This window comes from Sus scrofa, chromosome 8, assembly GCF_054392235.1.
Source record: "Sus scrofa isolate SSC_HxYL_T2T_F1_AM1 chromosome 8, Sscrofa_HxYL_maternal_Yorkshire_Landrace_v2.0, whole genome shotgun sequence".
NCBI classification, from domain to species: Eukaryota; Metazoa; Chordata; class Mammalia; order Artiodactyla; family Suidae; genus Sus; species Sus scrofa.
In genome coordinates this window covers 78,416,470-78,432,014 of record NC_139390.1, presented here as the reverse complement: position 1 = coordinate 78,432,014, position 15,545 = coordinate 78,416,470, and the positions used below count along the sequence as shown (strand labels likewise).

General features: G+C 38.3%; 1 protein-coding gene across 50 annotated transcripts in view; it reads left to right on the top strand.

Annotated features, from left to right (window-relative positions):
* The window catches only part of CCDC158 (coiled-coil domain containing 158), a 99,537-nt gene that overhangs the window by 77,874 nt on the left and 6,118 nt on the right, over window positions 1-15,545 (top strand). For 35 of the 50 annotated variants that reach the window (XM_084972569.1, XM_084972561.1, XM_084972566.1 and 32 more), the window contains 4 exons: window positions 6,425-6,582; window positions 9,348-9,407; window positions 11,941-12,008; window positions 15,161-15,319. In XM_084972569.1, the coding sequence (XP_084828695.1) occupies window positions 6,425-6,582; window positions 9,348-9,407; window positions 11,941-12,008; window positions 15,161-15,319 (445 nt within the window). The remainder of the gene's footprint in view (window positions 1-6,424; window positions 6,583-9,347; window positions 9,408-11,940; window positions 12,009-15,160; window positions 15,320-15,545) is intronic. The other 15 variants (XM_084972570.1, XM_084972554.1, XM_084972571.1 and 12 more) reach the window with 3 other exon arrangements.

The following is a 15,545-nucleotide window of genomic DNA, read 5'->3' as shown; positions in this document are numbered from 1 at the left end:
CACCACCTTGCTGAATTCATTTATTTTGACAGTTTTTGGGTAGAAACTTTAGGGTTCTTCATATAGAGTATCATGTCATCTGCAAATAGTGACAGTTTTACCTCTTCTCTTCGAATTTGGTTTTTTGGATACATTTTATTTCTTTTCCTTATCTAATTGCTATGGCTAGGACTTCCAATACTATGCTAAATGGAAGTGGCAAGAGTGGGCAGCCTTGTGTTGTTACTGAATTTAGTGGGAAGGCTTTTAGCTTTTCACCGTTGAGTATCATGTTGTCTATGGGTTTGTCGTAAGTGGCCCTTTGCTGAGAGTTTTTATCATGAGTGAATGTTGGATTTTGTCAGATGCATTTTCTGCATCAATTGAATGAAAATGTGATTTAGCCTGTTGATGATGATAGATTATAGTAATTTTTTTTATGGCCACTCCTGTGGCATATGGAAGTTCCCAAGCCAGGGAGTGAATCTGAGCTGTAGCTGTGACCTGTGCTGCAGCTGCAGCAACACCAGATCCTTTAACCCACTGTACCAGGTTGGGGCTCAAACCCACACCTCCACAGCAACCCAAACTGCTGCAGTTGGATTCTTAACCCAGTGTGCCACAATTGGAACTCCTATACTAATTGATTTTTGAATGTTGAACTAGCTTTGTATAGCTGGCATAAATCCCAATTGATTGTGGGATATAATTTTTAAAATAAATTGTTGGATTGTATTTGCTGATATTTTGTTGAATATTTTTATGTCGATGTTAACAAGAGATAGTGGGCTATAGTTTTCTTACAGTGTTTTGGCCTTGGTATCAGGGTAATGCTGGTCTCATAGAATGAATTAGGAAATATTTCCTCTACATCTGTTTTCTGGAAGAAATTATAAAGAATTGGTGTAATTTTTTCCTTAAATGTTTGTTAGAGTTTAGCAGTGAACCCATTTAAGCCTGGTGCTTTCTGTTTTGAAAGATCATCAATTACTGATTTAATGTCTATAATAGATACCTAGTCAAATTATCTATTTCTTCTTATATAAGTTTTGGCAATTATGTCTTTGAAGGCATTGATCCATTTCATCTAGGTTTTCAAAGTTGTGTATACAGAGTTGTTCATAATATTCATTTACTATGTTTTTAATGTTAAAACTTCTCTTTCATTTCTGATGTTAGTAATTTTTGTATTCTCTTTTTTCTTAGCCTGGCTAGAGGCTTACTAATTTTATTGATCTTTCCAAAGAACCTGCTTTTGGGTCATTGATTATCTCTATCGGTTTTCAATTCCATTTTGAATTCAGCTTTAAATTTTATTATCTATTTTCTTTGCTTGTTTTGGATCTAATTTGCTCTTTGTAGTAATAACTAGACTGTAAGTATGTTGAGGTCAGATGCTCAGCTATATAGTTTAATCCTTGTCCATATTCTGTAATTTTGTGATTTTTATGACCCTATATTTGGAAATCTCATTAGAAACTGATCACATTTTCTAATAATTATACCAGTGAGAATTAGTCAGTGTATCACATTAGGAAGATCATGGACTTTCAAGACAAACAGATGGTGTTTTTTATCCCAGTTTTGCCATTTACCCCTTGTGTGATTTCGAGCAAGTTGTTTAACCTCTCTGTACATTAGTTTTCTCATTTCTAAAGTGGAGGTGATGATTTCTACCTTATTGGGTGGTTTGAAGATTAAAGTTTAAATGAAATCATATATGGAGTGCCTAGTACATGACAAGCACTTGATAAATGGTGCCTCTATTTATTTATCATGATAGTTGAAATGATGGGCCAAGTCTATGAGAGAAGGTTTGGTTGGGATAGGTGTAGTCTTGAACTTGATACTAAATACACAAAATACAAAGTTACAGGACATGGAAAATGTGGCTCATCAATAATTTGTGGAAAAGACCTGGGGAGCCTAGCTGACTACCTGCTCAGTCTGAGTCAGCAGGATAGTGTTGGATCAAGGAAGGAGACAGCTCTCCTCCCTTCTCTGCTCAGACTCTCGCTGGATTCTCTATTTCATTTTCGGACATGAGCATTTAAGAGAATCATCAACTAACCAAAGTCTGGCAAAAAGAAGCACAGCCAAAGTGGTGAGAAATTGTGAGCCCATGTCATTGCTTTTAATTTTTATTTATTTATTTATTTATTTATTTATTTATTTTATGGCCACACTCAAGGCATATGGAAGTTCCCAGGCCAGGGAGTGAATCTGAGTTGCAATGTGCAACATTCACTGCTACTGTGGCAACGACCCATCCTTTAACCCACTGTGCTTGCCCGGGATCAAACCCCTGCCTCTACAGCAACACAGGCTGATGCAGTCAGATTCTTAACCCACTGAGCCACAGTGGGGACACCCCCAAGTCATTTCAAAGCGTTAATAAATTGAGAAGCTATAGCCTGGGTGTGTGTTAGAAAGTGTAGTTGGGGAGGGGAAGTTGGGAGTAATGCAATAAGTATCTGTTTCTAAAGGGTTTTGGTGTTAGACTTGTTCCTTCATGAGGGGGATGAAATTTGTATGAAGGAAGATGCAGTTTAAGCCTTTCTTGCAAAGGATTAAAACCATATAAAAATTAAACTGCCTTCCTTGGCTTTTGGTGAACAAGAGAAGGATCCCAATATACTGATAAGTATATTGCTGGGATCCCGTAGAGAAAATTCATCATCGTTTCTGACTGGAGATGGGACTAGTACTAATTGATCTTAGAGACCCCTCCAACTTTATATTTTCATGGTTTTATACACAAGCCAAGAATGGGTTATTTGAAATGCAGTATATAAAGACAGTGATAAACCAGTCCTTGTCTATATGAAATTTACATTTTAATTGAAGGAACAACACAAATTTTAAAGTTTTAAAGAATATTAGGATGAAATCACAGTAAGAGAATATCATGGAGCTGATTATGATCAATTGTTAAATGAATCTTGATATTAATTGAATGCTTTTCAAGCTTTTGTATATTTTTTTATATTTCTGTTTACTTTTTTCCTTTTTATAGCATTTTTTATTACTCAGTTAAATTTATAGTTGTACAATGATCATCACAACCCAATTTTATAGCATTTCCATCCCAAACCCCCAGCACATCCCCCTACCCCCCATCTTGTCTCATTTGGAAACCATAAGTTTTTCAAAGTCTGTGAGTAGTGTCGGTTCTGCAAAGAAGTTCTTTGTATCCTTTTTTTAGGTTCCACATGTAAGTGATAGTATTTGATGTTGGTGTCTCACTGTCTGACTAACTTCACTTAGCATGATAATTTCTAGGTCCATCCATATTGCTGCAAATGCCATTATTTCTTTCCTTTTAATGGCTGAGTAATATTCCATTGTGTATATGTACCACATCTTCTTGATCCACTCTTCTGCCGATGGACATTTAGGTTGTTTCCATGTCTTGGCTATTGTATTATAGTGCTGCAGTTAACATTGGAGTACGACCCATCTTTTAACCCACTGTGCTAGGCCAGGATCCAACTGGATGTATCTTTTTGAGTCATGGATGTATCTTTTCGAGTCATGGTTTTCTCTGGATAGATGCCCAGGAGTGGGATTGCTGGATCAAATGGCAATTCTGTTTTTAGTTTTCTGAGGAATCCATACTGTTTTCCACAGTGGTTGCACCAATTTACATTCCCACCAACAGTGTATGAGGGTTCCCTTTTCTCCACACCATCTCCAACATTTATTGTTTGTAGACATTTTGATGATGGCCATTCTGGCCGGTGTAACGTGGTACCTCAGAGTGGTTTTGATTTGCATTTCTCTAATAATGAGTGATGTTGAACATCATTTCATGTGTTTCTTGGCCATCTGTATGTCTTCTTTGGAGAATTGTCTGTTTAGATTTTGTGCCTGTTTTTTGATAGGCTTGTTTGTTTTTTTGGTATTGAGCTGTAGAAGGTGTTCATAAAGTTTGGAGATTAATCCCTTGTCAGTCGCTTCATTTGCAAGTATTTTCTCCCATTATATATAGATTGTCTTTTCGTTTTGTTTAGGTTTCCTTTGCTGTACAGGAACTTTTTTAAGTTTAATTAAGTCCCATTTGTTTATCTTTGTTTTTATTGTCATTGCTCTAGGAGGTGGATCTGAGAAGATACTGCTGTGGTTTATGTTGGAGAGCATTTGGCCTATGTTTTCCTCTAAGAGTTTTATAGTATCTGGTCTTATATTTAGGTCTTTAATCCATTTGGAGTTTATTTTGTGTATGGTGTTAGGAAGTGTTCTAATTTCATTCTTTTCCATGTGGCTGTCCACTTTTCCCAGCAGCACTTATTTAAGGGGCTGTCTTTTCTCCATTGTATATTCTTGCCTCCTTTAACATAAAGCACCAGTTGCTGTCAAAGAACCTGAGTGCCATGATCCTGGGGAGTGGGAGGGAAGCACATGTATATGTTTGTAAGGTTTTTTTCTGGTTTTGTTTGTTTGTTTGTTTGTTTTTTGTCTTTTTTAGGGCCGCACCCGCAGCATGTGGAGGTTACCAGGCTAGAGGTCAAATGGGAGCTGTAGCCACTGGCCTACGCCAGAGCCACAGCAATCCGAGGCATGTCTGCACCCTACGCCAGAGCTCATGGAAACGCCAGATCTTTAACCCACTGAGCAAGGCCTCATGGATGCTAGTCGGGTTCATTAACTGCTGGGGCCATGACGGGAACTCCTGTTTGTAGGTTATTATACTGACAATTTATAATAAATACCAAAGGCTTAAATTTTTTAATAATTGACAAAGCTTATTAAGTAAACTTTCTAGGGGGGCAGAAGATATGAGTTCCAGGTGTTATATTGAGATTTCAAGGTTAAAACTAAAGTGACCAAATATTGCAGTATGATAATGTTTTTGAAGTTTTATTCCACATCAAATATGATACCCACCAGGGCTTAGGGCCACAACAAAACCGGTGTTTGGTGAAATTGGATCTGCTCAGAGACAAAATAGTTCAGTATGTGAGGGATCAGTGTGTGTGTACGTTGGAAATCTCTGTACCTTTGTTACTCATTCTTGCTGTGAACCCAAAACTACTCTAAAAAATAAAGTCTCTTAAAAACGGTTCATACCTTCATATGTTTTAAATTAATGACATCAAATTTAATAATTTAATGGAGTCTAATTTATGAAACTCTGAACTCATCATGGTAATTTTTGGGGTAAGGTGCCCATCATAAACTGAAAAGATCATACTTACTTCACATTCAGTTTGTTAGAGCTCTTGACATCTTCAGCTGGATATTTTATGTGGTTTATCAGGGGGAGTAGGAAGGGAAGGGGATCGTGGGGGTGTCACCAGTCACATCGACACTTGGTCGACATGGAACCTAGAAAAGTAAAGCCCAAAGAACAAAAAGTATGCCGTATTCATCCTTCAGCAGCCAGTCTGTGTGGCAGCTTTAACTCTCCATTGGGGAGTTCCCATCATGGCGCAGTGGTTAATGAATCTGACTAGGAACCATGAGGGTGCGGGTTCAATCCCTGGCCTTGCTCAGTGGGTTAAGGATCTGGCGTTGCTGTGAGCTGTGGTGTAGGTTGCAGATGCACTCAGATCCTGCATTGCTGTGGCTCTGACGTAGGCTGGTGGCTACAGCTCTAATTTAACCCCTAACCTGGGAACCTCCATATGCCACGGGAAACGGCCCTAGAAAAGACAAAAAGACAAAAATAAATAAATAAATAAATAAATAACTCACTCTCCATTGGGACAGACGCTTTGGGGTGCAATAGCCTGATGATGCTCGCTGCCTCTCTAGCCATGAACATCCTCCACTAAGTCCACCTGCTCACCAGGGCACCTTCTGCCTGTCAGTAGATTTCCTCTCTTTTTGTGCCTATTGGGAACATCTATACTCCTTCTTACATTATAAGTATTCATTGAAGAATACTACCTATCTGAAAATCTGTTTATATTACTCCCCAACAAACATAGTTTGAAAATATTGGATAATCTTTTTCCTTATCAGTAAAGTGTGGAGTGTGATTAACTCATCACTAGAGAATTCCATGCTTCTAAGCTTCTATACCTTTATAAAATTAGTTCAGCCCTTATCAAAGTATTGAAATTATATTGCCTGGATGTAGTTGCAAATATTCAATGGCATGATAAGATGTCCATACCACATTGTTAAAGTTAAAAAATAAAAAATATTTAAAAATAGATGTGTATAGTCTGATCCTACATGTATGTACTAATTTATAAATATGTTTACATATATGTATAAGTAGGTATATGTATATTTGTAAATTAGAACACTATGTTGATTATTGATTGGATATTATATATTATTATTATCCCCGAGTAGTAAGATTACAGGTTTTTTTATTTCTGCTTCTTTCTCGTCCATGATTTCTGTTCACTGGTTGAATTAATTTTATGGTAGGAAATGGCATTTGAATCTGAATAAACACAGTGTCATTGTCTTGTAAACTGTTTTCATTCAGCACTCTCTGAAACCTAACCCGAAGGAAGACCCCACGAGGGACTTGAAACAGCTTCTGCAGGAGTTGAGAAGCGTGATCAACGAGGAGCCGGCCGTGCCTCTGGGCAAGACAGAGGAGGACGAGAGAGCACCGTCCCTGGGCGTCTCCTACGTGGCCGTGTAAGCCTGAGCGTGCTTCAGGGCAGCTGGCCATCACATTGTCTACGTGGGACAACCTCTGGGAGGCTGAGGTTTTAGTAACTTTGAGGGGTGTCTGACGTCACCAGGAAGACAATAGGAAAACAGAGGAGTTAAGCAAAAGTAAAACAGCTTGACATCGAGAAAATAATAATTGTTCTATTCAGAAATTAAGGCAGCATGTTACCCAAAATTACATTCATGTAGTAATTTATAATTCCCAACAGATCTCACATCCATAGTCTTCTTTAATTATCACAACTATTTGAGACAAGACAGAGCAGGATTTATTTATTCCATTTTACAAATGAGCAAACCACAAGTTCCAAAAGGTTGAGCACAGAGAGCTACATAACTCTCCAGGTATGAGATAATTGGAAAACCTTGGTTCTCTAGGCATCCATGCCAATGACTTATATCAAATTAATAAGAGATCAGATCCAAAAAGAACTCAATAGTCTGCCAGCCACTCCCTGTTTGTACCTGCAGAAATCAATGAGATTCTCATTTTCTTTTACAAATAATGTTTTAAATTATTATTCTGTGCTATTATTAGATTAACTTAGAGTGTATATATATATATTTTTTTTTTTCGTCTTTTTGTCTTTATAGGGCTGTACCTGTGGCATACGGAGGTTCTCAGACTAGGGGTTTAATCCGAGCTACAGCTGCTGGCCTTCGCCAGAGCCACAGCAATGCCAGATCCGAGCCACGTCTGCAACCTACACCACAGCTCACAGCAATGCCGGATCCTTAACCCAATGAACAAGGCCAAAGATCAAACCTGCAACCTCATGGTTCCTAATCGAATTCATTTCCACTGCGCCACTATGGGAACTCCAACTTAAGAGTATTTTAACATGGTATATACTATATTCTTAGCATTATAATACTAATTGTATGTTGTTAGTATTATAACAACCCATTATTGTAATATTTATTTTCTAGCTATATGGCAAATACCTTGAAATAATGCTTTCTGATATAATACTTATATATAAACAATCTGAAGTTTCTTAAGATGTTCAGTTAGTGTTTATTAACCTGAGGTAGCAAAATGTTAGCTGGGTTTGTCTGTTTTGTATTAATATTATTAATAGTAGTAGTAAAATACTAGTAACAGTTATCTAGCATAACATTGCAGTCTCTGAATCACATGTCAAAAACATTGCATTGTCACTCCATCCAAGAAAACTTATATGTGCAGAGCACTTTCATTTTTGTCATAACTCTGTAATAAGCCTTCTAAGCCAGGGCAGTAGTATTAAGCTCATTTGACAGATTTAGACATAGATTGAATTGCCTCCTATGAGGCAAAGAGGCAAAGTCAGAAGTAAACATCAGAGCCCCTGCTCCCAGTCCGATCGATATCATCGATATCATCGATATCAATCAATCAATCGATCGATCATTCCAGAAGATTACCGTGGCTTCCCTCATCAAATGTCCATCACTTCAACCTCTGATTATGGGATTGACTTTATAGGACTATACTGAAGATGAATATATTTGATCCCTGCTTTTAGAGGGTTTATGTTAATTTTCTGTAATCCTACAAATGACCTTGTCACCTAAGTCTAAATTCAGCCTAAAGCTTTTAAGAGTTTAGGAACAAAAGTATTTCTAAGTTGACGAACTCCAAGGGTAACCCTTTGCAAAATTTGCTAGGAGGCCTAAAATCTACTGTTGCGCTTTAAAGAAGAGTTAAATACATGTGAGCAATTGATTACTCTAAAAATACATGGAATCTGCAAATTGTTCTTTGTATAATTAACTGAGTTCTGTTTATCTGGGCAGAGATGATAGATTGCATTAATGAGTCAGGCCTGAGATTAGAGATATGCCATAGATAAGAAGAATCTGAGATTCTGAATCTCAGTTGTCCAAGAATTTTATATGTGACTGGGTAGTTTGGAAAGCCTCTTTGGACAGTTTACATGGGAGTTGATGGAAAACTGTTACAGTGTTTAACTGAAACCAAAAAGGATTTCAGTGAAATATCCTACAGTAATTTATTTTTTAGAAGTCAACTTAATAGGCATTTTTTTGCTTATTTTAAATTTTCCCGTTGTTTACCCAGATGGAGATATTTATATGGCATGCCATTCAAAAAAAATGGAATTTTTCTATATTTACATATATTTACAATAGCTTGCATAACTTTTGAGAGGAGGGTGGTCAGAAAGGAAAGTAGAACAACTCCCATATAGGATTATGAGAGCCTCACTGAAAACAATCTTATTTTTATTAATAATTGAATAGCTGAATTTTTAGTGAAATTATAAAAAGAGCATACAGGAATGAAATCCATAGCCCCTAAACAAAGACAGCCTCTGAGAACTGACTTTAGCCAAAAAGAGAAAAAGCTCACGTTAATTCGTTCCTGGTGTCAGACATAGAAGCCACTGCCTACAGACCTGCAGTAGCTCCTCACTGTCTCTGCACTAAGTACGTGGGTCTCAGGCTGACATTGAAGAGCCTCCCTAACCAGTCACCACCCTACAGCTCTCCTCCTGTGCTGTGCTCTAACCCAGACAAGCTACTCCTGACTCCCAGAAGAAGTTCATTTCCTTCTGTCTTCAAGCTTTTCTCTATACTTCTTCCTCCACTGGAAGAGCCAGTGCCCTAGTCTTATTCCTTTGAATCTGCTTTTGTCTAAGAGCTATAGTCAGAGGAACAGTTTTGTCTTATCACTGAGTTAAAATTATGTCACGTAGTCTTTAACTTCTCCAACCCTCTGCCAACAGAAGCAACAACTCACTAAGGGAATCCACTGAAGGCAGCAAATCAAGTGAAACTCTTAGCAGGTGAGAAACATCTGACCAGCCCTTGACTTTCCAAACATCCCCTTTACTGCTGTTCATTCATTAATTCAAAAGATCATTAACTGCCTGATGTGCTGACTCTGCTGGGCCCTGAGGAGGTAACAGCAGTGAGCAAGATGGACGTGGGCCCTGTCCTCAAGCTGCTTACAGTCCTAGGGTCTATTTATTGACTGCCTGGAAAAAAAGCTTTTATCTTTGCTATTTTTACCACTTATGAAAAATAAAGATACCGGAGAGCTGTCTTAATATCATAAGAACATGAAACTGAATCCCACTATTTAAATTCCAGTTAGGCAAAGACTTAATCATTGCTGCATGTATCTTCACCAGACATATTGCCTGCCATATACTAGCTGTTGAGAAAGTATCTGTTCAGGGAATTAATTAAGACAGATTATAAATACTTCCTTTCTGTCCCTGCTGTTTGATCAATATTCAGTAAAATGGAATCTTTCTAAATAGAGCTTTCTCTTAGCCTCAAAGAAACAATTTTTGATTTTCTGCTCACCTGAGTGTATATTACATTTTTCCTATAGTAATACCTGTAACTAACTACTGCATATTTTTATTTTTATTATCTGGGTGTTATAGACTTATTTAGTCTAACTAATCGAATCTATGCTGTAGGCGTTATTATCCCCATATATGGGTTAGAAATGAAGACTCAGATTGTCCAGCAATTTGCCAATATCATACAGCTTGTAAACAGAGGAGCTAGATTTGAACTCAGGTTTAGCTGGCTCCTGAGCTCAGGTTTGTAACCACTCCTGTGTTTTGCCTCTGGATACCTGGACTGAGCTACCAGGAAAAGAGCCCAGTCAAGACGTTGGCAAGGCTACACTCCCTCCCTCCACAAGCCCTTGGGATTAGCCCCTTTTCTTCTCTTCTCTTCTAGAGCTTCTGGGCCTCTAGAGCCTCATTCTTTTCACTCTTTGATTTGTGACTCCCTCCGAGCTCCCAGCCCAGGACATAGCATCCTCAAGTCTTCTGCTGCTTGTTCCATGGCCTTCTCCCTGCTGTGTGAAACCTCCCCTTGCCTTCCTCTAATAAAGAGACTTGTGATAGCATTTAGATTATGCAGGTATATCTCCCAGATAACCCAGGATAATTTCCCCTCCTCAGGATTCTTGATTTAATCACATCTGCAAAGTCTCTAATACCATATGAGGTCACACGCATAGGGTCTTGGCATTTGGACACAGATATATTTGGCAGCCGTCGCTCATCCTACCACATTGCTTTTTCGGCCATGGTACCATATTCTCATGGACAATTGTAGTGGCCTCTACAGTGTTCAGGATGGATTTTTTAAATCTCCAGTCTCTTGCAAGTTCCAGTCACTTCTGTGAATAAATTTCAAATTGATCAGCCTCAAGCACACCTCAGACTATGTTCCCAGCCCTCAAACCCTAAAAGGCTCCCCATTGCCTCCTGTAGCAAGAACAAACTCTTTGCCTCGATAATTAAGACTAGCCACAGTATGGCCATGACCTTCCTTTCCAGGGCTTTTCTCCTAATATTCTCAAACTTTTTGGTTTCCAGGACCCCTCTGCACTCACAAATATCACTGAAGATTCCAAAAAGCCTTTGTTTATATAGGTCATTTCTATTTTTTAGTATTGGAAAGTAAGTTTGAATTTTAAGCATTAAAAAATTAAAAGATTTTAGTATTTCTTCACTTAAAAATAACAAAGTACCTGTTACACGGACTTTGTACATGTTACCTGTGAAATTACATGTAATCATAACAATGTATTTTATTATGAAAAAATATTTTTCAAACAAAAAATCATGGAGAAGACATTGTTTCACAGTTTAATTGTGACTTAATAACATAGCTGGATTCCATCTAACTCTGCATTTATATGCTGTGATAGCAGATATTACAGAGCCTCGGGGAAATTCCACTGTACACTGGTGAGAGACTGAGAGTTCAAAAGAAAATACCTTAGCATTATAATAAAAATAGTATTAGTATTGACCTCACAAACCCCTGTTGCAAAGGCACCATTTTGAGAACTACAGTCATAATATTTTCATACTGATACCCAACCCACAGAGAACTGTGTGGTTTATCTCAACTTATTTATTTAAATAGGTCTGATAGTTTTGTAAAGCAATACTTATTATTGCTAAGAGAATTTTTTTTAATTCCTTTGGTTTTTTTTTTTTTTCATTTTTAAATGAATCCTTATGATTGCATCTCTTAGAATCCATGAGAGAAATACTGGGTTTCATAGCTATTACTACACAAAAACAAATTTTCTAACCAAGATTATATATTACTACAATTTCATTCTACCAAATGTTCATGGGCACTGAATACATAAAGCTGATGCAACTTTGGCTCTCCCTCAAGGGACGGTTTAGGATTTCGGCAGCATAGGGCTATGACTGCCATCTCGGGTTTCTATTTTAAGCCATCATCCTTGCCTTCTTTAGCTAACCTCTGTCCGTAAACCTTAGCCATGAGTTTGGAAGTGGAATGTTTGTATGACCATTCTTATGCTTCCAGAGAGCCCGTCACGTTACACACAGAAGAGTTGGAAGATCCCGCCAGTTGCTTCACATTCCCATCTGCAGGTGAGTTTTCAGTGAAAGCACAGGCTTGGGGCCTGCGTAGAACCTGCAGCGACTCCCCTCACACTCGCTGTTCCTCCGCATTGCTCAGCCTTTACCTCCTTTAAAGCCTTTGCTTAGATGTCGCGTTCTCAGTGAGATTTACTGTCAACCACTGTATGTAAAAATTATAACCCTCCTATAGTCCCAGTCTTCCTTATCTTTGTCTTATTTTTACGTATTTTTTATTTATCTGGGGCTGCACCCAAGGCATGTGGAAGTTCCCAGGCCAGAGATCAAACCCGTGCCACAGCAGTGACCCAAGCCACAACAGTGACAACACTGGGTCCTAAACCCACTTATCCACAGAGGAACTCCAGCAATTATTTTATATATGTAGCTTCCTAATTTATGTGGTCCATTGTGTGTCACCTCCTGCTAGACAAAAGCTGCACAAGGACCTGTGTCTTTAATTGTTTGGTTCCTTGATGTATCCCAGGACCTAGAATCTTCCAGGCTCAATAAGTACTTATTGAATGGAGGGGAGGGTAGAAATGAAATAGATGGTTTTCCATATATTTTCCAAAGACTGTAAGTAAACAAAATGTTCTCTATAAAACAAGGAGGTCAAGGAAGAGATTGAGAGGTAACAGAATCTGTCGAAAAGAAAAATGGCACAACTCGGATTAGAAATGGAAAAGGAAAAATAAAAATATTTCAGGGGGAAGCCTTAGAAAAATAAAAAATAGGATAGGATAGGATAGACATGGCTGAAATCATAGTCAGGGACATGATGAACCCCTGGAGAAAATTACAGAAGAGGAATTTTTAAAACTAAGAAAGATGAAAGATGATAGAGAATATGTTAGATTTAGAAGGCAAAGGCAAGTCAGCAGACACATAATCACCTTTCCTGTGGAAGAGAACCAAATGCAGGGGACAGTATGATACTGTGAAAATGGTGGTTATTCAACACACGTTTAGGGCTAACTCTGGACAGGAATAGCGTAAATAGGGAAAATTGAGGTGTGAGGTAAAAGAGATAGAAGAAGTTAAGTTTCCAAATTTTCTCATCTTTTGTAGAAGAATCTCAGTGTGTGTGTGTGTGTGTGTGTGTATAAAATCAATGTTCTTAAATAAAATAGATGCAAAATCTTAATTTTTAAATTATCTTTAACTTGGAAACCTTTTAAGAATTAATATTTTTATTTTTTATTTTTTTTGTCTTTTTGCCTTTTCTAGAGCTGATCCTGCGGCATATGCAGGTTCCCAGGCTGGGGGTCTAATCAGAGCTGTAGCCACCGGCCTACACCACGGCCACAGCAATGCAGGATCCGAGCCGCGTCTGCGACCCACACCAGAGCTCACGGCAACGCCGAATCCTCAACCCACTGAGCAAGGCCAAGGATCGAACCCGCAACCTCATGGTTCCTAGTCAGATATGTTAACCACTGAGCCACGACGGGAACTCCAAGAATTAATATTTTAAAGAAAACAGCATTTATTTGAAGTTGAACAGTTCCTTCAGGTTTTACTTTACTTTATACTGTTGTTTTAATGCTTAGTCAAGAGAATACAACATACCTCCTTGTTTGATTAGATTAATGTAAATGAACGCCTTTATCTTTTCTCATAAATCATGAGTACCCTGGAACATGTTAACTCTATCCACTTTCCTTCCAACTTACATCCAGTTGTTGTCACCTACTTTAATTATAAATGTAAATACCATAATGGCCCATTTGCATTGTATTGTACAGTTAATATTTACTTAGATACACTCACATTTTCATACTTTACTTTCTATCAGGTATCATTTTACTTTTGCCTTTAATGTTTCTTTTAATGTATTCTCCTAGTTTCTGTTTTTATGAACTTGTCTTTGTTTTATTTTATTTTATTTACTTGTTTTTTGACTGCACCTGAGACATGCAAAAGTTCCTGGGCCAGGGATGGAACCTGAGCCACAGCAATGACAATACCAAATCCTTAACCACTAGGCCACCAGGGAACTCCATATTTTATCCGTATTTTTGAGGATGATTTTTCCTGAGTATAGAATTCTAGGTTGATATTTTTCCCTCACTTTGAAAATACTCCATTGTTTTCTGGCTTCCATTGTCTCTATTAAGAAGTCAGCTCTCAGGGGGTTAAGAAACCATCACTGTCACTGCTATGGCTCAGGTCACTGCTGTAGTATGAATTCAGTCCGTGGCCTTTTGCATGCCACAGACATGGCCAAAAAACAGAGGGAAAACCAGCTTTAATTGTTGGTCATTTAAATGTAATCTATCTTTTTTGCCTTTCTGACAGCTTTAAGACTGTTTTTGTCTTTGGGTTTGTTTGTTGTTTTGTTTTGTTTTTTCTTTTGTAGTTTTTATTGATATGTTTTCTAGGTATGAAGATCTCGTTTGGGGTTTGGAATAATGCTGTTGAATCTGTGGTAGTCTGTGCTTCCATTATCCAGACCCTGTGGCTCTATATCTATTATCTGTACTTTTTCTCTTGGTTTTATGCTATGTCATTTTGTCTCCTCACATGCCTGGTTATTTTATTTTATTTTATTTTATTTTTATTTTATTTTATTTTATTTTATTTTATATATTGCTGCACCCAGGGATATGGAAGTTCTTGGACCAGGGATTGAATCCGGGTTGCAACTGTGACCCATGCCACAGCCATGGCGATGCTGGATTCTTTAACCCACTGCATCAGGCCAGGGATCAAACCTGCACCTCCACAGCAATGCAAACCACTGCAATCTGATTCTGTGCCACAGTGGGAACTCTCCTGGTTATTTTTATTGTATGACAAACATATATGAAAAATTGTACAGATGGTTTGCAACTTAGAATGATGTTACCCTCCTCCAGAGAGCATCCATGCTTGCTTCCAGTACACAAGCCATGGACACCAGCAATCCCACATCAATTTAATCCAATCAGGAATTAAGATGATTTTAAGATAGACCTCAGGATGCCCAAGGGCAGATCTTGTTTCTTATTCCTAAAACATAGCCCTTTTCAGTTTCAACCTAAAGCCTTGAGTATTCACCAGAACACATCCCACCCCCGTCATTGGGAACACTTTCTCATGAAAGTTTGATTTTCTTAGAGATGCAGTATACTACTTTTGATAAATTCTCTCCTTTTACTTCTGTTCTTATAAAATTTTAGGAAGTCCATCTGTAAAAAATTCAGCTCCTCGTTCATTCCATTCTTCTCCGAAGAAGTCTCCAGTTCATTCACTCCTAACTAGTTCAGTTGAAGACTCTATAGGTTCCACATCACAATATAGATCCACCAAGCCTGTTCATTCACCTGATTCTGTTAAAGGTAAGAGTGATTTGGAGTTCCCGTCGTGGCGCAGTGGTTAACGAATCCGACTAGGAACCATGAGGTTGCGGGTTCGGTCCCTGCCCTTGCTCAGTGGGTTAACGATCCGGCGTTGCCATGAGCTGTGGTGTAGGTCGCGGACGCGGCTCGGATCCCGTGTTGCTGTGGCTCTGGCGTAGGCCAGTGGCTACAGCTCCGATTCGACCCCTCGCCTGGGAACCTCCAT